General features: G+C 41.0%; 1 protein-coding gene across 2 annotated transcripts in view; it reads right to left on the bottom strand.

The window, feature by feature from the left end:
• The window catches only part of LOC126269161 (WD repeat-containing protein 11-like), a 220,153-nt gene that overhangs the window by 27,296 nt on the left and 170,255 nt on the right, over positions 1-22,602 (bottom strand). For both annotated transcript variants that reach the window (XM_049973970.1, XM_049973972.1), the window contains exons 18-19: positions 6,152-6,286; positions 2,477-2,657 (exon numbers count right to left, since the gene is read on the bottom strand). In XM_049973970.1, coding sequence (XP_049829927.1) covers positions 2,477-2,657; positions 6,152-6,286 — 316 coding nt within the window. The remainder of the gene's footprint in view (positions 1-2,476; positions 2,658-6,151; positions 6,287-22,602) is intronic.

Here is a 22,602-nt window from a genome sequence, read left to right as displayed (position 1 = left end):
GACTATCTGGGCCTGTGCACAGAACCAGTCTGAGCCATCATGCCAGTTTTCCCCTTGGAACGAGAGGAACATTAACAAAATCTACAGATGGTTTTTGAATACCTTCTTGAGTCTGGCCTTTATTAAAAGACGGAGAAATGCAGTTTTTCTCACCAAAGCTGCATTTTTTGGGAATGTACTTGGCAAAGATGGCCTTGTTCCTACAGGCACACACATCAAAGCCATCATCAACCTGCTGGCACTCAAGAACCTGAAGGAGCCTCAGTCTTTTTCCTTAACCAGGATCACCAAAAGGGCACTCTTGGAATAGGATTGACGTCAATTTCATGGATCCATTTTTGGACCGTACATGGCGGTTGGTGGATGATGTCTTATCAAAATTTCTCATACATAGCCAAGTTGTCTTCCGTGTTGCTGATAGCCACTGTTCATGCATTTTCACTCACTTTTTCCACCGAGTGAGCCCCCAGGACCCTCGTGTCTGATAATAGTCGACAATTTGTGTTGCAAGAGAAGTTGAAGACTTTGGCATTTGCAGCAGTATCCAGCATCTGATTACAACCCCATATCGCCCAGCTTCTAACTGGGAGATGGTGGCACATATATTCATAACCTAAATGAAGATGTTCGTGCCTATATCTTCCTGTGACGATGCACTGTTGAGTTTTCTGACTATGTAAGAAGTGGTGTCAGTCAATGGGTGCAGTCCAGTTGAATGTTTGTGTGGGCACCAGCCACAGAGTCTACTGGATTTTTTGCAAGCCGAGTTGCAAGACGTGGATCATTATGGCCCGCCATGTCATCGGGACTGCCGTTTGGACTCGGTCTTTCTCCTGGCAGAATGGATGACTGCTGGGTGTCATGGTGGCTCACAAAAGTCACCACCTATTTATGATGGATCTCTGTGAAAAGCAGGATCTGTCATACAAATCAGTTGCGCCTACACCCTGTTGGGTCATCATTGCTACGGTCTTCCACATCAGCCAGGCAGTAGGGTTGGTTGTGACGTAGTTCCAGGTGTGAGCTCCCACTTTGTGTGCTCCCCCTCAATGTGGGAGGGCCCCCTTCATGCTCTCCCTTTGCCTGCGGCACTGGACCCATGGACTTTGACCTGCCGCCCCCCCCCCCCCCCAAATCCTCCTCTTCCTCCTCCTCCTACCTCAGCTCCTCTCCCGGTCTCACTGGTGACTGTGGCCTCACCTACACCATCGCAGGTGGACCGAACATTGCCGACTCCTCCTCTGTTTCTCCAACCCTCAGTGGAGCCAACAGCATCGGCATTATCTCTATAACTGACTAGTCTGCTGCCTGGCTTTCCAGCACTCCCTCTGGTTCTGTGCCAGAGGTTGCAGCCCTATCCTGGCATTTTCTGCCATACTTGACCTTGTCAGGAGGGAGGGATTCAGTATTCCATAAGCCTGGAGGGGGGGGGGGGGGGCTTCTGATACTGAGCTCAACCAATGTGGCCTCCCTTGTGCCATTTCCATGTGTTCAGTAGGCACCTGCCCAAGCCTGCCATGTGTTGTGTTTATTATGATGCACATCTCTATACAGTTTCAAACTTTCTGGCACCCCACAGATTGACTCACATGGCAAGTTTTCATTTCCTCTTGCAGGGTTCTGTTCCTAAGCTTGTCGTCAAGGCACTGTCAACCAGTACAGTGCCTTGTGCTAACAGTGTTGTTTGGCAGCATTGTCATCTCTGAGCATATACTAAACTAGTAATCATGGAAATGTGATAATAGGGGAAGATACATCAAGTTATGTTACTTGGCACTGACAAATAATGTGAAAGTTACTTTTGTCCTTATGATGTACACACCAGTGTATTATGGAAAATGTTTAAATTCTATTTAATAAGTTCATTCGTCCAGTTCATGTTCCGGATATTATGTAAAGAGGGATGGAACATCACATATGTATCTACATGGATAAAGGAATTCAGAAACTTCTTGCATTTGGTGATGAACAGTAACGATCAAAACTGATAGAAATAATAATAAATTTCATAGCAACTGATCCTGGAACAAGACAACTTTTTGATAAATATCTGCAAACTGTCTGACACCCGCTACTGAAAACATCTTAACAATTGTGAGAAATAACTCGCCAGCTAGACTCGCCATTTATGGCTTGCTTACACAATTAACAAATTACTTAAACATAATTTTTGTTTACTGCAGTTCATTAAGCCACAAGTGAAAGATCATAAATTTCTTTACATCATACTTGTTTTTGAAAACTACAAGGACCCAAAACGAAAAATGATAAAGTTCCACACTGGAGCTCCCTGTGCAATTTTGAACACTACTAAGAGATACTTAACTAAATCTATAGTTTTAAAGAAAAATGTAGTCATTACATGAATGCAAAATTAGGGCAAATAACAGGTATTGTCAATGCTAATACATTTTCCAGCAGCCCAAATTTAACTTTGGGAAGAGTATGCCTCAATGCTAATATAAACTGGACTTACCCATGCTTCATCTCAACTTTGGTTACTTGGAGATAATAAAGCGCTACAGTCCAAAAGTCAACTTCCGCAAGGTCTCCAAACAACTGAGCTACCATCAAGCAACGTTCAGCTGTTCCAAGAGGACAGCGCTTCATATATTCTAGCCTTTGCATATCCACCATACTCAGTTGTTCAAAAACATCTGGATACAGAAACATGACAAATGCTTAGTAATAAATTGATTTATTCACTATAACATATATAGACAACATTAATGCTATCTGAAAGTCCTGTGTGGAAAACAAGTACTGGTAAAAACATGTAAACTCTGCTCCACATGCCCTGCCACGCCTATCGGTACCAACTGACTGCCATGCAATCTTCTGCCAAAGGAAACATTGGATGCAATATGGAAAGGCATTGGATCAGCACACTGCTCTCCCAGCCGTAGTCAGTTTTTGTGGTCTGGAACCACTACTACTCAACCAGATAGCTCCTCAATTGGCATCATGAGGATGAGTGCACCCAGTTCCAGTCTTGCCACAGAAGAAAAATCTGTGGCAATACTAGGAATTGAACATGGGTCCTCCACAAGGCAGTCAGCAATGCTGACCACTCAACTACAGAGGTGAACTACAAATAAATGAATGAGTAGAGGTAATCACTCTCAGTGTGTTGAGTGGTGGATGGGCAAATAAACAAGATAGGAAATGCTACAAAGCTTTCAGACAATGTCCTTTTTAACAGATTGACAACACGCACACGTGCACGCGCACGCACACAGTGTGTCAAAGGAGTGCAAGTTGGGTTTCACATGACTGATGTTTTCAGACTCCATGGTGTTTGGCATGGTGGACGTAATTCTGTTCGAGGTATCCCACTGCATTTGAGCTTGGAATATGTTTTATGATGCTACAACAAATGGATTTTAAGAATGCTGAACGTTTGTTTTGTAGATTACTTCTGCTACGACTTTCTTGTAAATCAGGGGCAGTTAAGAATTCAACTTATGATCCCTTGTCATGCACGACATTACACTCAGCACGGCTGCACATTTGTCCTACTGCTACAGCACACTGACTGAATGTGAGAAGGGGGAAGAGGGGAAAACTGCAAATGTGCCACATTTAAATAGCAATACAATTGCACTGCATACAGCATGGTTTTATATTTCACATCCCTCAACAACACAGATCACAAACAAAACATTTTTTCCATCATCATCACTTAAGACTGATTATGTCTTTCAGCGTTCAGTCTGGAGCATAGCCCCCTTATAAGATTCCTCCATGATCCCCTATTCAGTGCCAACATTGGTGCCTCTTCTGATGTTAAACCTATTACTTCAAAATCATTCTTAACCGAATCCAGGTACCTTCTCCTTTTTTCAATATTATTTAATTATTTTTGGTGCCCTGAAGATATAATAAAATTTTTATCAGGTTAAGTTGTCTGCATACAAAGAGATGGAGACAATTTCACATTTCTTTGCAAACAGGTTGCCGCGTAATTGTGACGCTTATCATTTCACAACTGAAAAAAGGTTTTCACGTACATATGTAGATCAAAATATTGTAGCGCTTTTGTAGCTTCATTATGGAGATGTAGAAATTCTACCTGATGAAGACAAAGTAGACAGTGGACAGTTATAACATAAAATGATTTGTATATGGGAATTACATTACAAATCAATCAGTTACACCTGCACATGTACAGGGGCACTTTCAACTGGAATCACAAAGAGACTCAAAAACAGCTGTAAGATTGGCAATGTCCTCAAAACATTTAGAAAACTATCCTTGTAACTCTATTAAGGGAACAATGAATTCTTCAATTCTCGCAGTTTCTTTAATGTCACTACACTTAGGTAATTGGATGGCGTTTTTCAGAATTTGTCTCTTCCACAATGTGAGTTTCTTTTTACATGTATCCCCATCAAATCAGAAAAAAAGGTGTTTTTCACATTACGGTGTTTTACTGTGGCAGTGTGCAATCAAGTTCACTTAAAACATGAGGTCTGCAGTCCATTCTGAATGCTGTAATTTTCGTTCTTGCACATCTTTTTTCTTCATAAATTCAACAACAGCAGGTTTTAAATAGAAAAATCATTCCTGGCAGGCCCATTGATTTAGCCAATGCATTTTTACAGTAACACATAAAGTTTCCTTACTCTTCATTCAATGCCACAGAAAAATGTTACAAATGACAGCAGAATCATTCACATGCTCCATGCCTGCAAATGTAACACAAAGTGCTCCTAGATGTACAGAGCAATGAGACCCGTGTATTGTGATTTTTGCTGTTTCATTGTCAAGCAAATCTTTAGATTCTTTCTGCATGGTACTGTAAAGTGTTTTCAAAGCAAATTTGCGGAGCCCCTTCATTATACGACTGGATAATAGATGTTGAGCATTCTCATCACTCTCTTCTGTCATTCCCATTAAGTTTTAAAGGCTTGTGGTGATAGATCACTAGACTTCCTCTTTTGTGCAAATAGCCACTGAACCTGTGAACATCCTTCACACCACAAATAAACAACAAAAGGTAAACAGCACAGACACTACAATTCTGCAGAACCGAAGAGTTGTGCTGGCCAAAAAGTGCCACAAACCACAATACTAAATGAAATGCCGTACTGTAGTGGGTGCTTCCAAGAAGAACTGAACGAAGCTGGGACAGGTCGACCATCAGCCCACACAGCCATCTCAGGTGTGGTTTTCGCACACCATGGGGACCCTGTTGTAGACTGTGGACCTGTGCTTTCTTCAAATCATTGCTCATAGTTTTTGTTCAAGGGATCTAAAGTAAATTATTCCCTCCCACTCTCCCCCTCACTCCCTCACCCTATGTTTCTCACTATTGGTTTGTGTTTGCTTTAAGCTAGACTTCAAAATAATTTTTCCATAGGTTTGCTATCCTCTGATTTTTTCCCCTTAAATCCTCAGCTTTTGATGACATTTCTAGGCCCTTAATCTCCTGAATTATCAGCTTTAAATTTTCTGTCCATATTGGCGTTACCATATTGAATACAAGTCAAGTCAACTTTATTGCAGCATATATAAAAAAGAAGTTGATGCATGCAACTACCACTGACTATACAATTCAATAACCACAAAAATATCATATCAAGATTAATAAATAAAAATATAGCAAATAATATTAAAAATCCACAAAACTTCCAAACATGAAGTATGTCTCATAATTCTTTTTTGGGGTGCCATCATAATGAAAATATATCAGGAGAACCAAAATCCAAACAACATAACATTATATAGCTATGAAATTATTAGAGAAATTTGACTTTCGTAGGACATTAATATCATAAATCTAGCACAGGTGAGCATTATCATGTACCATTTCAGACAAATACTTAATCATGCAAGTTAGTTTAGGTTCACTCTTTTACAATATTGCATAAGTACTTTGAAAACTGTCTAAAGAAAATAAAAATCTAAAACAGTAAATTATGTCTCATCATACCTTTTTTGTATGTGACTGCAATTAACTCTTAAATTAAACAATGCATTACAAACTAGTGAATCCAGTGAAGATATGTGTATTACTTTTTCTACAGATGCTTTTTCTTCTGATTACTTAATCAGAAGAAGAAGCATCTGTAGAAAAAGTAATACATGTATCTTCCAAATTACTCTACCTGTAATGATATTAAAGTAAAAAATTATTATCATAGCATACTTGCTAATTCCTGTTCTTTAAAGCCATCTTCTGAGGTGAAATCGAAATTGTATTCTTTCCAGAACTGTGAAGCAAGCAGCAGCTTCAGATTGTATGCCACCCGAATTGGAAGCAGAGAGAGGCAATACACGCACTCTGCAAAATCAGATCATAGTGTGATGTAACACAACATACTTTCAAGCAAAGATGGACTTAGTAAATATAAGTGAATTATTGCAACATTGTTAATATTTGAAGCCATTATGTCTCAGTTAACTTCAATTATGTTTAACTACATCTACATCCATAATCTGCAAGCACTGTGAATTTCTTAGCAGAGGGTACTGCCAATAGTACCTGTTACTAGTGCTTTTGATCCACACATTGAGGTAAGGAGCATGGGAAGCTTGACTGTTTAAACACTTCTGTGTCTGCTGTAATCATTCTAATCTTGTCCTTGTGATCCCTACAAGAGGTGAGCTTAGGGGAGTTGTAACATATTCCTAGATTCATTACTTAATGTAGGTTCTTGAAACTTTGTACGCAGGCACTCCCAGAATAGTTTTAGTCCATCTTCAAATGTCTGCCAGTTCAGTCCTTTCAGCATCTCTGTGCCACTTTCCCATGGGTCAAACAAACTTCTCAGTATGCATTCAATATCACCTACTTGTCCTATCTGGTATGAATCCCACACACCTTAGCAGTATTCTAGGATAAGTCACACAAGTGTTTTTTCAGTAATCTCCTTTGTAGACCGACTTCATTTCCTTAGTATTCTATCAATGAAACAAAGTATGTCACTTGCTTTACTTATGACTGAGCCTAAGTGATTGGTCTGTTTCATAACCCTACAAACTGTTACACCCAGGTACTTGTATGAGTTGACTGATTCCAACTGTGACTCATTGATGCTGTAGACATAGGATATAACATTTTTCCATTTTGTTAAGAGCACAATGTTACATTTCTGAATATGTAAAGCAGGTTGTCAATCTCAGCACTATGGCGAAATCTTATCAAAATCCCACTTAACATTTGTGCAGCTTTTTCAGGCAGTACTTTATTATAGATAACTGCACCACCTGCAAAAAGTCTGTGGTTACTATTAATATTGTTGTAAGGCCATTATCTCTTCATATTTTTCATCAATGACTGCATCTTCTTCTTTGGATGTTGACATGTATATTTGTATTATCACAGTGTCCTCTGGTTTAGTTTCAAGTTTGACTTGTATTGTTCGAGAGCTATATTGAACATATCCCTTGACATGTGAGCCATAGTTTTTCCTTAAAATTATTCCAACTCCTCCCATTCCTAGTCTATCTTTGTCAGTTCCGGTGTGAATGACTCTGAATTCTCCAGACCAGAAATCACCTGGTTGGGGCCATCTCATCTCAGATATGCCTAGGTTATTGATTTCCAGCCATTCCATTTCGAGTTATACATTTTCTAGCTTGCTACACTGAAGCAGTGTTCCCACATTCCAAGTGGCTGTGTTTAAAATTGGGATTCTTTTCCTTCACATTGTCTGTATCAGTCCCCACCCCGAGATCGGACTGGGGGACTATTTTATCTCCAGAAAATTTTACAGAAGATACTGACATTGTTTACTGCTGATGCTTGGGATAACCGTAGTTCTTTAATGTAGTGGATTCCCGTTGCCTTCCACATCCTATGAAATATATGAAGAAATAAGTAATGCAATGAGAAATGTTAAGCGAGATGAAAACCTGATTGCCATGGGGGACTGGAATGCAATTGTGGGTGAAGAACCAGAGGAAGGAATTGTTGGCAAATATGTACTTGGAAGAAGAAATGAAAAAGGAGCTCAACTAATTGAGTTCTGCTTGACGCACCAATTAGTTGTTGCAAACACACTTTTTCAACATCACAAATGAAGAAGATATTCATGGGATGCCCCTGGAGACCTGAGGAGACAACAGATTGATTACAGTCTAGTGAAAGCACATTTTAGGAACCAGATAAAAGATTGCAGGAGCTATCCATCTGCAGACATAGGCAGTGATCATAACCTGGTTCTGATGAAAAATTCACTGAGATTCAAACGTTTGAAGAAGAAGCCAGTAAAACTTAAATGGGAACTAGAAAAACTGAAAATTGAGGGACTGGCTATGCTCATGAAATAGACAACCTAGCTACAAATTTTCACCATGGTGGAGTAAATGAAGACTGGAATCAAATTAAATCTGGTATCCACAAAGCAGCAGGAAAGATAGTTGGAAGACCTGAACTCAAAAAGAAGAGGAACTGAATTACAGCAGATATTATTGATCTTATAGAAAACAGGAGATTATACAAAAATGCAATTGATGAACAAGGAAAAGCTGAATACAGAAGACTAAGGAATTTAGTTAATAGAGAAGCTAGAAAAGCTAAAGAAAATTTTCTTGAAGAAATGTGCAGGGAAGTAGAAGAAAGTATGCAAAACGGAAGAACTGATTTAGCCTACAGAACAGCAAATCAGTTTTTTAACAAACATAAAACAACACTCTCAGGCACAATAGAAAATAAAGAGGGGAAACTGCTGTTTGGTGAAGACATGGTTAAGAGATTGAAAGAATACATAGAGGAGTTGTATGCCAGAGCACCTCTGTCAGAGGAAGTAATAGGAAGAGAAGAACAAGTAGACGAAGATGACAAGGGAGATGACATTCCGCAAAAAGAATTTGACAGAGCTCTAAAAGAACTACTGGACAACAAAGCAATAGGTATTGATGACATCCATGCATAACTTATAAAGAATGATGGTGACCACATGCAAATGATGCTGCTTAAACTTATTAGGTCCATATATAACACAGGAAAGATGCCGACAGACTTCCAGAAATGTATCATTGTTCCTACACCAAAGAAGGCAGCAGCTACAAAACGTGAACAGTACCTTACTCTAAGCCTAATATCACATGCATCAAAAATTTTCATAAAAATAGTTCTGAAGAGAAGGTGGAGGATATTCTGAGTGAAGATCAGTTTGTTTCAGAAGGGGATTGGGAACAAGAGAGGCGATTCTGGCACAGAGTAGTTATCGAAAAGCAATTACAAAAAAATAAACCAACTTATATTGCCTTTGTAGACATGGAAAAGGCATTTGATAATGTTATCTGGCAAGAGATGTTCAGACTACTGAGGAAAAGTGGAATAACATACAAAGACATCCGTGTGATACTCAGTTTCTATAAGAATGAGGTGGCTGTGATTAGGAACTGTCACCAGGAACAAGAAGAAAATATCAGAAAAGGGGTAAAACAAGGCTGTGTTCTCTTTCCTCTTCTATTCAATGCTTACATCCAGGAAGGTATAGACCAAGTTCGAGAAACTACTGAGGTGGGGATCAAAATTAATGGGAAGAAGATAGACATGCTACGTTATGCAGATGATATTGCTACAGTCACGGAGACAAAGGAAGATCTAGAGGAAGTCCTCAGAAGAATGGAAAAAATTCTATGGAATCAATATGGAATGAGAACAAACAAGAAAAAGACTAAAGTGATGGTATGCAGTACAAGAGCAGAATATGAACCTCTGAGAATGAGAATTGGAAGAGAGGAGCTGGAAGTGATAGAGGAACTGACTTACCTGGGAAGCAAAATGACAAGGGATGGTAGAAGCCGGAAAAAAATTGCGAGCAGAATACAAAAGGCCAAAATTGCATTTAATCGGAGAAGGAACTTACTCACCAGCAACAACATCAGTCTGAAAATAAGGAAACATATCATGAAAGGTTTGGTTTGGTGTGTGGCCCTATAGGGATGTGAAACTTGGACAACTGGAAGAGAAGAGAGAAGATGGCTAGAGGCCCTGGAGATTGGTGCTATAGAAGGATAGTGAAGATCAGCTGGAGAGACAAAGAAAGAAATGAAGATGTGCTTAGAAGAGTACAGGAAACCAGATCTCTGTGGAGGTATATCCAAACAGGAAGAGGTGAACTTGTAGGGCACATCCCATGACACAACAGCATTGTTGGAACAATAGGAGGAGGAGGAGGAGGAGGAGCTATTGAGGGAAGGAATCGGCGGAGGCGACGAAGGATATCATACATACAACAGATCATGAATGACATTGGATGTAACAAATATGTGGAAATGAAGAGGAGAGCAGTCAGAAGAGAAGAATGGCACTATGCTGCAAACCAACCTCAGAGTTAAATAGAAAAATTAAAAAAAAAAAATATTAAAAGAAAGGGGGTCATTATATACAACATGAACACCAAGGGTACCAATACAATTCCCTGAGGGACACCTGAAGTTATTTCTACTTCTGTTACTTAGATTAGATTAGTATTTGTTCCATTATCATGAATACGACACTTAATAATGATGTGGAACGTGTCAGATTAATAAAAGTTGCCTATACAAGATATTACATTACATAAAATATTACATGACACTTAACATTTTTAATTCTTTAAAAATTTTTTCCCATAGCAACTGTTTCACTTTTTGTGCCCCATACAGAAAATTCATTTCTTTAATATATAATTTAAATATGTTGTCCTCTGCATATTTATAGCAAGAGAGTGATATGCATTTTTTACTCTCAGGACTTTCAATTGTCTTCCTCTCCACAGATACGCGGCAATGCCAATGATCAGTTCTGATTCATCGAGTCATTAATCTAATCACTTCCCAGTAAATATCTGTGTCATGTACTTAGTGGCCATTTTAAAGAAATGTAGCTCAACATATTATACTATGGCAAAAATGCATGATGATCAAGAAATGAATGTAGTGCTCAGATCAAAACACAAGGCACAGAAAATCTTTTCTTCCATTATTTATTTATTCCGACTTATCTCCCTCACTTTATATTCACAGGACACACTGCTAAACAGTGATGGTAGTAAAAAGATCAATGTTCTCATGCTCAGAAGAAATATTTTATTTTAGTCAAGTGCAAAAATAACATTCATTCATATATTCCCCTTATGTACTCTACTTCTCCAAGGCATGAGACATCCAAGATGAGATACTGCATCCTAACAGATCCTCAGTCCAGTCACAAATTTTGCTTGATGTTCCATACAATAATACTTTTGATAACAAGTGTAGATGTGGGTGGTACTGTGTGAAAAGCTTTCCGGAAATCTAGAGATGCTGTATCTACCTAACTGCCTTGATCCGTTCCTTTCAGGATGTCATAGGAAACTGCAAGTTACTATTGAAATTTGCTGGCTTGCATTCTGCTTGAGGTAACTCATTATGTTTGAGCTTAGGATATGTTCTAAGATTCTACAACAAATGCATGTCCAAGATATCAACCAACAGCTTTGTGGCGCATTCCTGCTATCCTCCTTATAGACTGTGTGGCCTTTGATTTCCTCAAATTACTAAGCATGGTTTTTTGTTCAAGGGATCTAAGACAGATTATGGTTAAAAGAAGAGCTAACTCACCTGCAAATATTGTACAGAATGTGACAGGGATTCTCTGGGCTATGGAGCTTGGTTCAAACTTATCAATTTCAGCTGGTTCTCAACCCTACTTACACTAATATCTGTATTATTCATGTTTGTGTTGTGTGATAAGTATATTGGATACTACTTTGCTAAGTAACATCTGAAAATGGAGTTCAGATTTCTGCCTCACTATTCCTGTCTTGTCCTGCTTCACTATTCCTGTCTTGTCCATGAGTCTCCAGACATTAACTTTGGTACTAGCATTATCCTTTACACATACAACCAGCATTTCTTTGGTTTTTGTGGCAACTTTCTATAAGATTCTACTGCTTTAGAAATTTCCCTCTTGACAGTCAAACATGTTTCATTCAGCATAGCTGTGTCTATGACCCTACAGTTTGTCCCACACATGAGTAGTGAATCGCAGTGATCTATTGCCTGGGCAATCAGTCACTTCGTAGATTACACGTGTGCAGGGAAAATTGCAGAGATTGGTCACTGATCATATGGAAATCCCAGGCAATTTGATGAATCGCACATGCGATTTGTGTATGCAACATGGTTGCCTGTCTGGCTAGCAGTGATGTGTGGCAATATGGCTTCTCGGTTGCAACTTTTTTGTCTAGTTATTAAGCATGGTTGTATAGTTTGGTATTTTTTTGCTTTTCCCATGTTGAGAAACAACTTAGCTTTAGAATTTTAGTTATTCAGGGACCATGGAGCACTTCAAGAAGAGAAGATGAACACTCAGATTTTGCAGTGACTAGCATTTTGAAGCTTGTGTTGTAGAAGTAGAATTTACGGGAAGTTCATAGCAACAATCATGATACAGTGGGCACCACATAATGATTTTGAATTATGTATGAAAAAATTAAACCTATTACTGATGTTTTTAACGTCTAAACACAATGACATACCATCATAATAAATGGATATTTTAACATAAAAATTCATGGATGGATGGATGGATGGATATGGTGGAAATGGGCGCTCAACAGTGTAGTCTTTAGCGTCCGAACGGAAATAACAACAGACAAGTGTCACTAAAATGCAGCAAGCGCTAAAATAGGACTAAAATTAAAGGTGAAAGGCTACATAGGCAGTTTGCACGTCAACAGTTGCAAAGTGGAATGCAGCACATAAAGAGGATAACTGCAAGAGAACGTAGGTGAAAGGGTTAAAATGAAACACATAGCACATGTTTGGAACTGGCCTATTACAAGTATAAAAGGAGTGGTAAGCCACTCGGCAACACACTAAAAATTCCAACCTAAAATTTTTGGCTGAAGACCAGAAACATCACAGTACCTTAAAACTTTCTTGACACTCGCCTTGTCATCGGCTAGAATCGAGGGCAGATCCCCACTAATATTAACTTCCGCCCTGACAGGACGATATAAATCACACTCAACTAAAATGTGGCATACAGTGATTCGTACGCCACAGGCATCACACAGTGGGGGTTCTTCTCGCCGTAGTAAGAAGGCATGCGTAAGGGGACAGTGCCCTATGCGAAGACGTGTAAGGGTCACTTCGTCACGCCTAGGTGACCGGCACGACGAACACCACGGCTGGATGGCGGGTTTCACCAATCGCAGCTTATTTTCCCTCACCGCCAGCCATTCCTCCTCCCACAATTGCATATACTTCCGCCGCAGCACAGAAACAATACCTTGCAAAGGAATAGAACATTTTGTCACTTCCGGTAATCTGCAGGCGTCCTTGGCAGCTCTATCAGCTTGTTCATTTCCCCGTATGCCCACATGACATGCCCTGGCACCCAGCAAAAGGACACTTGCTTGCCCTGTCATTGGAGTATGTACAGTCGGTCGCAAATCAGCTGTTCCAACTTCTCCGCTGGGTACAGGTTCTGCAGTGACTGTTTTGCGCTCATTGAGTCAGAGCAAATTAGAAAGTTTTTGCCCTGAGTACACCGTATCTGCTCCAATGCCTTCAGGATCGCGTGAAGTTCTGCGGAAAAAACAGTGTATTCCTGGGGAAGGCGAATCCTGATGACACGTTTGGGGAACACTACTGAGCAGCCAAGAAAATCCCCCTGTTGGGATCCATCAGTGTATACTACTGTAAAATCATGATGCCTATCTAAAATGTTAAAAAATAAAGATTTGAAAGTAAAATCTGATGTACTGTCTTTCTTAAAATTTGCCAAATCTAAAATCAGTCTGGGCCTCTGGAGGAGCCAAGGTGGGTATCTGCTCCAACCTCGACATAAAACATCAAAACCAGCCACACCCATCTCTAAAATGCAGTCCTTTGTACGAATCCCATAGGGCTTTGTTGCTCGTTGCCGGTTGCGAAAAAGCCTTTCCAGTGGAGGCTGAGCAACAGTGTGGTATGCAGGCGTGTATGGTGTGGATAATGTTTGATAGGCCTGGCGCACCATTAGTAGATGCCGCCGGAGGTGACGTGGCGGTTCATCTGCCTCTGCACACAGGCTCGGTATGGGGCTCGTTCTGAACGCCCCAGTGGCCAGCCGAATCCCCTCATGGTGCACCACATCCAACAGCTTCAAATAAGCGGGTCTTGCAGACCCATACACCGTGCATCCATAATCAAGCTGGGGCCGCACGAAGGCTCTGTAAAACCGGAGCAGACAAGTCCTGTCTGCTCCCCATGTGAGGTGACTAAGACATTTTAAAATAGACAGCACCTTAAGAGACCGTTTTTTTTTTTTTTTTTTTTTTTTTTTTTTTTTTTTTTTTTTTTTTTTTTCAGTTCCTTAATGTGTGGCAGCCACGTAAGCTTAGAATCAAAAGTGAGGCCCAGAAACTTCACCGTGTCTTTAAAATTCAGAACAGTGTCCCTCATCCTCAACTCAGGCAAGTCAAAAATGGAACGAGAATGGTTAAAAAGAACACACCGACTTATCAGTTGAAAACTGAAAACCACTCTTCTGTGCCCAGTCATCCAAACGTCGGAGAGTGAGTTGCAACTGACGAGTCGTCATTGCAAGGCTTGAAGAGGAGCAAAATACAGAGAAATCGTCCACAAACAAGGAACACTGCACAGGACTTTTCACAACAGACGTAATACTATTAATAGCAATAGCAAAGACCGTCACACTTAAAACACTGCCTTGAGGGACACCGTTCTCTTGTTCAAAGCGACTAGACAGTACGTCTCTGACTCGGTACCGAAAATAACGTGGTGACAGGAAGGACCGAATAAAATTGGGAAGACATCCACGAAAACCCCATTCGTGGAGCTGCCTGATGATAAGATGCCTCCAAGTAGTGTCGTATGCCTTTTCAATGTCAAAAAATATTCCTAACAGGTGATGCTGGCGCAGGAAAGCCTGTTGTATGGCCGCCTCCAGGAGGGCCAGGTTATCAAAGGTGGAGCGATACCTCCTGAACCCACACTGAAAGCGACTAAGGAGTTGTCTGGATTCTAGCATCCAGACAAGGCGGCGGTTGACCATCCGCTCCAAGGTCTTTCCCACGCAGCTAGTGAGGGCAACACTACAGTAACTACCCGGGCACGTGCGGTCTTTCCCAGGTTTTAAAAGAGGAATTAAAATTGCTTCACGCCACGAGTCGGGGAAGTGACCGGACATCCAAACTAGATTAAAAAGTTGGAGGAGGATTTCTTTATTTCTCCCTGTGAGGTGCCGCAGCATGCTATAGTGGATTCTATTCTGACCAGGGGATGTATCACGAGCCCCACACAATGCAGTATCCAGTTCACACATGGAAAACGGGCACTTGTACTCTTCTGTATTGGGTGAGTGGAAGTCAAAACTGCTCTTCTCAGCTGCCACTCTGTGGGGCTGGAACGCTGGATTCTGACTGGCGGTTGCAGTAATAGCTGCAAAATGAGCCGCCATAGACTGGGCAATACCTTTTGGGGTCGTGTGGTGAGTACCATTCCACATTATAGCAGCCATAGGGCACCTCCCCCCTCTCCCAGAAATCCTCCTGATGGTCTACCATACAATGAAACTTCGTGTAGAACGGTTAATGGTGTTAAGGAACTGCTGCCACGACCTCTTCTTGCTCTCTCGTATAATCCGATGACACTTTGCCCTCGTCACCCGAAAAGCTGCAAGGTTCTCTACAGTTGGCCGGCATTTGAATCTACGCAGAGCTGCCCGCCTAGCCCTGATTGCACAGTGGCATTCGTCGCTCCACCAAGGGACAGGTTGCCGCTTCGGTTGTCCCGTGGACTGTGGGATGGACGCTTCACTGGCGCGGTGAATCACTTCAGTAATATGATCCACCCATTCCTGGACACTAACCCGATGTTCAAACTGGGCAAGTTGACTATACAGTGCCCAGTTGGCTCTACCGAGCACCCATCGAGGCGGTTTCCTTTCTGGTTCCACTGCATGTGGCAGGTGAATCAGGATGGGGAAGTTATCGCTGCCATGTAAGTCATCAACCACTTCCCATGCAGCAGTGTGGGCGATGGCTGGAGAGCAAAGCGATAGATCAATGGCAGAGAACGACCCAGTTGCAATGCAAAAATATGTGCTTTGACCTGTATTTAGCAAATGGGCACTTGGGCATATGTTTCACTGAAATTTGTCTCTTGCAGACACACACACATAGGCCTATTCTGAATCAATAGACGTAGTTCCTCCACATGTGTCCTGAACCCTTGCAGGTTCCATTGTAGTATGGGAGCCATCACGGTGGTTGTATTTTCTGCCTCTCTTTCCGCCGAGGTGGGGAGACTGCAGTGGGTGGAGGCTCAGTCTTGGGGCGAGATGATTGCCCCATATTCTCAGACTCCATCAGCTCTGGGGAAGAGTCTGATGAAGCGTCTAGCGGGACCACATAAACATGATCCGAGGGTTTACCAGCCGATTTAATCTGTTGGTGCTTTCCTTTGTTTAGAGGGCTTTGCTGGAAACGGAGCTGGGGCATTTATGACCATGCTGGGTTTGGAACAGCCTCAGCAGTCGGAGATGCCTGGGGCTCTTCAATGTGAGCTCTTCAATGGGTAGCCTTACCACAGTTGCCACACATCACTTCCCCCTTACACCCTAGAGTTGTATGCCCAAAACGCTGGCACTTGAAACAGTGCATTGGGTTTGGGACATAAGACCGGACGTTCAGTTGAAGAAATCCTGCCTTGACGTGTTCTGGGAGTTTGGGGGTATTGAAAGTAAGAATGAAGGAGTCTGATTTCACCAGGTTCCCATCCACCCTTTTCATGATGTTCTGAACGTCAACAATTTCCTCCTGAGCCCACTCACTCTTTAATTTGTCTACAGGAATGTCCACGAGATCCCTACAGGTAACAGCACCCTTACTGGAGATCAGGGTACTGTGAAGCTCTGTATCGATAGTGTATTCCCCCAAGCTTTTAGCTATTTGAAGGTTAACTGCTTGCTGAGCAGTTGATGTTTCAACAAGCAGTGTCCCATTCCGTAAACGCTTCACTGATTTTAAAGTTCCAGCTATTCCTTCTAGACCCTTTTGGATATAGAATGGCAAAACCTTTTCAAAGGAACCCTCTTTCCGTTTTATAATTAAAAACACATTCTGGTTTTCAGTATGTGCTCTGTTACTCTGAACTGCTGTATGTTTGCTGACGCCGGAGTCAGGAGGACTGGCTAACCTAGCCCTCTTGTTGGATTGGGCGGTAGTGCCTACCAGCGGTCCACCCATCCCACTGGCCAGTGAAAAATTAGGAGGAGGAAAAGAGGAAGAATTCGTGGTAGTCATGGTTGTCCCACGAGCAGCTAGGGAAACTTACGTCCATCCAGACAGAGCCCCGCATGCCTGGATAAGCTTTGTACAACTGAGGTGCGGCAGGTTCCCCAGAGGTTGCCCGCTAGCGACTGTTCCACCTCAACAGCCATGCATCTTATCGGTGCGCAGCACACCTTAAGATTGAAGAGTTTTTTATAGAGGTATGTACCGTCCTCGCGATCCAGGCACCCAAGCCAAGATCCCCAGTCCCTAAGACACATAACGTTCCACCGTTGCGCCAAACGGTGGTCGCTGAAGCGTGCCCAGAGCTTACGGTATCAGCACACTGGCGGCATACACCAGTCCACAGCTCGAGGACCCCGGGTTCGCCAAGCCCGTACCCAGCAAACGAATGCTGAGCCCCCTGAGGGAATAAAAGTTCATGTAAACTAACTATCCCTTATATATATCTTGTGTGTGTGTGTGTGTGTGTGTGTGTGTGTGTGTGTGTGTGTGTGTGTGTGTGTGTGTGTGTGGAGGTGAGTACATTTGAACTGTCTGTTTGCAATTGCATAATTGTGATTTATCACTTACTTTCATTTTTCTTTTATTTTCATGCATCTATATTTGGGTCTTCTATATCGACATCTGCATACATATTTCACAAGCCACTGTACGGTGTGTGGTAGAGCATACCTTGTACCACAACCAGTCATTTCCTTTCCTGTTCCATTCACAGATAGAGCGAGGGAAAAGCAATTGTCTATATGCCTCTGTATAAGCCCTAATTTCTTGTATCTCACCTTCATGGTCCGTATGCGAAATGTGTGTGGTGGCAGTGGGATAGTTTTGCTGTCAGCTTCAAATGCCAGTTTTTCAAACTTTCTCAGTAGTGTTCTTCAAAATGAACGTCTTCTTTCCTCCAGGGATTCCCACTTGAGGTCCCGAGGCATATCCATAACACTTGCACAGTAACAAATCTAGCAGCTCACATCTGAATTGCTTTGAAATCTTCCAATCCACCCTGGTGCAGATCACAAACATTCAAGCAGTACTCAAGAATAGGCTCAGAAGTGTCCTATATTATAGTCTCCATTACAGATGAATACACTTTCGCAAAATTGTCCCAATAAATAGAAGTCAACAATTTGCCTTCATACCACAATCCTCACATGCTCATTCCATTTCATATCGCTTTGCAACATTATGCCCAGATATTTAAATGATGTGACTATGTCAAGTAGGACACTACTAATGCTGTATCTGAATATTAAGGGTTTGTTTTTCCTACTCATCCACATTAAATTACATTTTTCTACATCAAGAGCCAGCTGCCATTCATCACATCAAGTAGAAATTTTGTCTTGGTCATCTTGTATCAACCTACAGTCACTTATCTTCAACACATTCCTGTACACCACAGCATCATCAGCGAACAACTGAAGATTGCTCCCTGCCCTGTCTGCCAGATATTTTACGAACATAGAAAATAGCAACAGTCCTATCACTCTTCCCTGGGCACTCCTGATATTATCCCTGTCTCCAATGAACAACCACCATTGAGAACAATATACTGGGTTCTATTATTTAAGAAGTCTTTGAGCCAGTCACATATCTGGTAGCCTATTCTGTATGCAAGTGCCTCCCTCATACAGTTCATAACAAGGGTTATGGTAATCAGGAGTGCTGCTATTTACAATATTTCTATACACACATCTGCACAGCAAAACAAACTGTAAATACTAGCAGCTAAAATATAGGGCCAACGAATGAAAAAGGAACCAATGACAAACAAGTGCTAAAGAACAGTATTAGAAAGATGTACACAATCCATTTGGTGTCGGTGAAAAATTTAATAAAGTATGTACTACAAAGTAACCAACATTTCCCAAGAACAGCATTTGAAAACAAGTTTAATAAATTGCAATTCTGATTTCTTTTAATTTACATTTTGCAAATATCTTTGGGAAAAGCAAGATCAACTGCAACGGTCACTGAAATTACAAGTTTACCTTCCATACCAGAACTTCTAAATACAGTGGGGTTCACAGTTCTGGTTGAAACTGCTTGACAAATCACTCTTGTGTGGTAGGGTCGAGCTGGGTGACCAACTGCAGTGATATTGTATATGACCCATCAATGTGATCCACTGCTCATGTGTAGGGCTCTTCACAGTGACTGGATATCATCGAGGATGGTTCCCAATATGAGCTGTTCTACCAGGTAAATAGTTATCAAGTTAACATGAATAATAGCCAACTATACTGTTATGTAAATTATTTATATTTTATATTATTCACAATGAGCCCACTTCTGCATATTGCAATTGTCAGGTGCTCTGTAAACTCATAAGAGATGGTCTTAATATAACGGTCTTGTAGCTATGATCTGAAAAGCTACAATACATTACTGGGTTTATCTTAAATGTAACATCATTGCTGTCATGTCCTGTGTTTTTTAGAATTATTACTTTCTCCTAGGTGTGTACTGGAGATGTATCGAATTTTACTTGGTTTCCATCTATGTTACTTTTCTGACAACTTGGATGACAGTAGATCAGTGATATTACATGTATACATAGTTACCATTATAAATAAGTGATCTGTGAAATTCAATTATTTTTATTATAAAAAAACAGGACATGTTTTAAACGATGTTACATGTAAGGTAAAAACACCCAATGATGTATTATAGCTTTTCAGATCACAGCTACAAGACACCATTATGTTATGACCATCGCTTACTTATGTATTTACAGAGCACCTGACGATGGCAATATCCAGAAATGGGCTTATCGTGAATGATATAAAACAAAAATTTTACATAGCACTGTAGCTGGCTATTATTCATATTCACATTGATTATGTCATTAAAAGACATATTTTGCACTGCAGGTCCCAATGAACAGAAGTTTGTTATCAAGTTGGTGGTCAATTAGTCTTTTAAACCTATGGCTCAGTTGCTCTTCATGCTCCTCAGCACAGCTAAATGTTTCAAGTTACTTATTAAGAAATGATACTGGTGACTCTTTACCTCATTTTCTGAACACACAAACCCTCCTTCCAGTTGCCCTTTGCAATTTGGTAATCACTGTTACTACACCAGCCCCATCATCACTGATACCACTTTCTATGTCGACATCCGTAAAAAGAGTTTGATTAGTTACAATTAGATTCGTTATAGTTACATCATGAGTGGGATTCCAAAATATTTGTTCTAGGTAGTTCTCAGAGAAAGAATTTAGTAATGTTTAGTAAGATGTCTTTTCATGCTGAACAATTAGAAAATGGTAATTTTCCCAATTGATTGATCAATGATTAAAGTCGTCTCCAATGATGACAGTATTATTGGAGAACTTATGTAATAGTGAAGTGAGCTCTTCTCTAAGGTTTACTGCTACATCTTGAGGTGAGTGTGGTGGTTGATACAAGGATCCGACTAAGTTCATGTCCGCCATTGACAGTGAGTCTTTACCAACAAATCTCACATGCAGCTTCAATTTCTATCCCTGTGGATTTCTAAGTCTTCTCTACTGCAACAAATACACCATCTCCATTTACCATTAGCCTATCCCTTCAATATACAGTCTTCAATGTGTAGTGCACATCTGAACCATTTGGGGGGACCCTATAGTATTCAACTCCATGACACAAGATTCACAATTTATAGTCTAGTTTGTCACACAGCCTTTGGACACACTGGTTCGAGCCTTTCACTCACCTAGAAACTGAGGGTTCAAATGGTTCAAATGGCTCTGAGCACTATGGGACTCAACTGCTGTGGTCATCAGTCCCCTAGAATTTAGAACTAATTAAACCTAACTACCCTAAGGACATCACACACATCCATGCCCGAGGCAGGATTAGAACCTGCGACCGTAGCAGTCGCACGGTTCCGGACTGTGCGGCTAGAACCGCGAGACCACCGCGGCCGGCAGAAACTGAGGGGATCACAATCAGTTCTGGGGACAATGTTACATATTACAAACTTTGTTGAACCTCTGTGAGCATGTCTGGCCTTCCAAACTGCCTCTGCCAGTTGTTGGAATGATCCAAGTATGACCTCAGAGCCCAGACAACATGCATAGTTCATTCCAGAGATAAGAACAATTCCATCTTTTGCAATTCAATGTTTATTTTGGTTTTACCCTAAAAGATTTTGCCTATTCATACTAGGTATCATCAGTGGTCTCTCACACAAAGGAAATTATTTAGTAATACATATGTCGTTAAGAGATCTGTACATTGGAATTGTCTGTTTACCATTTTATGGTCATGATTTATCACTTACTTTCATTTTTCTATCATTTTCATGTGTCCATATTTTTATCTTTATAGGCCCTTGAAGCATTTCATACAGGTTCCCAACTGATATTTTATATTATTTATACATTTCACCACACACAATTTTTGCTAAAATAATCACATAGGTTTCTGTGGCTGGAGCCAGTTGACATGAAAGTTTTTGAGTGTGAATAAAAGCAAAAGAAATAAGGACTGGTATGAGCAAAATTTGGAAGAAATGGAAGAAATCACTGCGGCTAAACGGAAACCCTGCTTGCTTACAAAAGAAATCCAAATGAAATAACTTGAGATGACCTACGAAAAGCAAAGAACAGGGCACATCAAAGAACAGGGCACAGCAAACATCCAGGAGATGCGCAAAAAACTACTGGCTGAATTTATGTGCAGGTATACAGAAAGCGGCCGATTCTGGGGATGCTAAGGCAATGTACGATGGTATTAAGAAAGCAATTGGACCAACTGTTAGAAAAACAGCTCCTCTGAAGTCCAAGATGAGTGAAGTCATTACTGATGAACGCAAAAAAAATGGAACGCTGGGTTGAACACTACCTCGAGTTGTATGCAGCCGAGAATGAAGTTAGCAAGGATGCATGAGACACTATCAAACAAATGCCAGTTATGGAAGAACTAGATGCAATGCCTACTATGGAAGAACTCAGTAGAGAAATAGATTCTCCTGCTAACGGAAAGGCCCCAGGTGAAGATGGGATCCCTGCAGAGGTTATTAAGTATAACAAGTCTGTTCTTCTCAAACATTTATATTCACTTACCACAACCAGCTGGGAAGAAGGTTATGTCCTGATGAGTATGCGGAATTCGAGGATAGTTACTCTATATAAACAGAAAGGGAACACAAGTGACTGTAACAATTACCGAGGCACTTCATTACTAAGTGTAGACGGGAAAGCTTATGCAAGAGTCATCCTAATGTGATTACAAATCTTAGCTTCCAGAATCTCAGTGTGGCTTCAGGCCTGGCCGATCAACTGTAGATATGATCTTCTCCTTAAGACAGCTACAAGAGAAATGCCGTGAGCAGCAGAGGCCACTTTATATTGCTTTCATCGACCTTGTTTAAGCGTTTGATTTAGTGA

The sequence above is a fragment of the Schistocerca gregaria genome, chromosome 1 (genome assembly GCF_023897955.1).
Source record: "Schistocerca gregaria isolate iqSchGreg1 chromosome 1, iqSchGreg1.2, whole genome shotgun sequence".
Lineage (NCBI taxonomy): Eukaryota > Metazoa > Arthropoda > Insecta > Orthoptera > Acrididae > Schistocerca > Schistocerca gregaria.
Note: the sequence above shows the minus strand (reverse complement) of the source record. Positions and strands in the feature narration are given on the sequence as shown.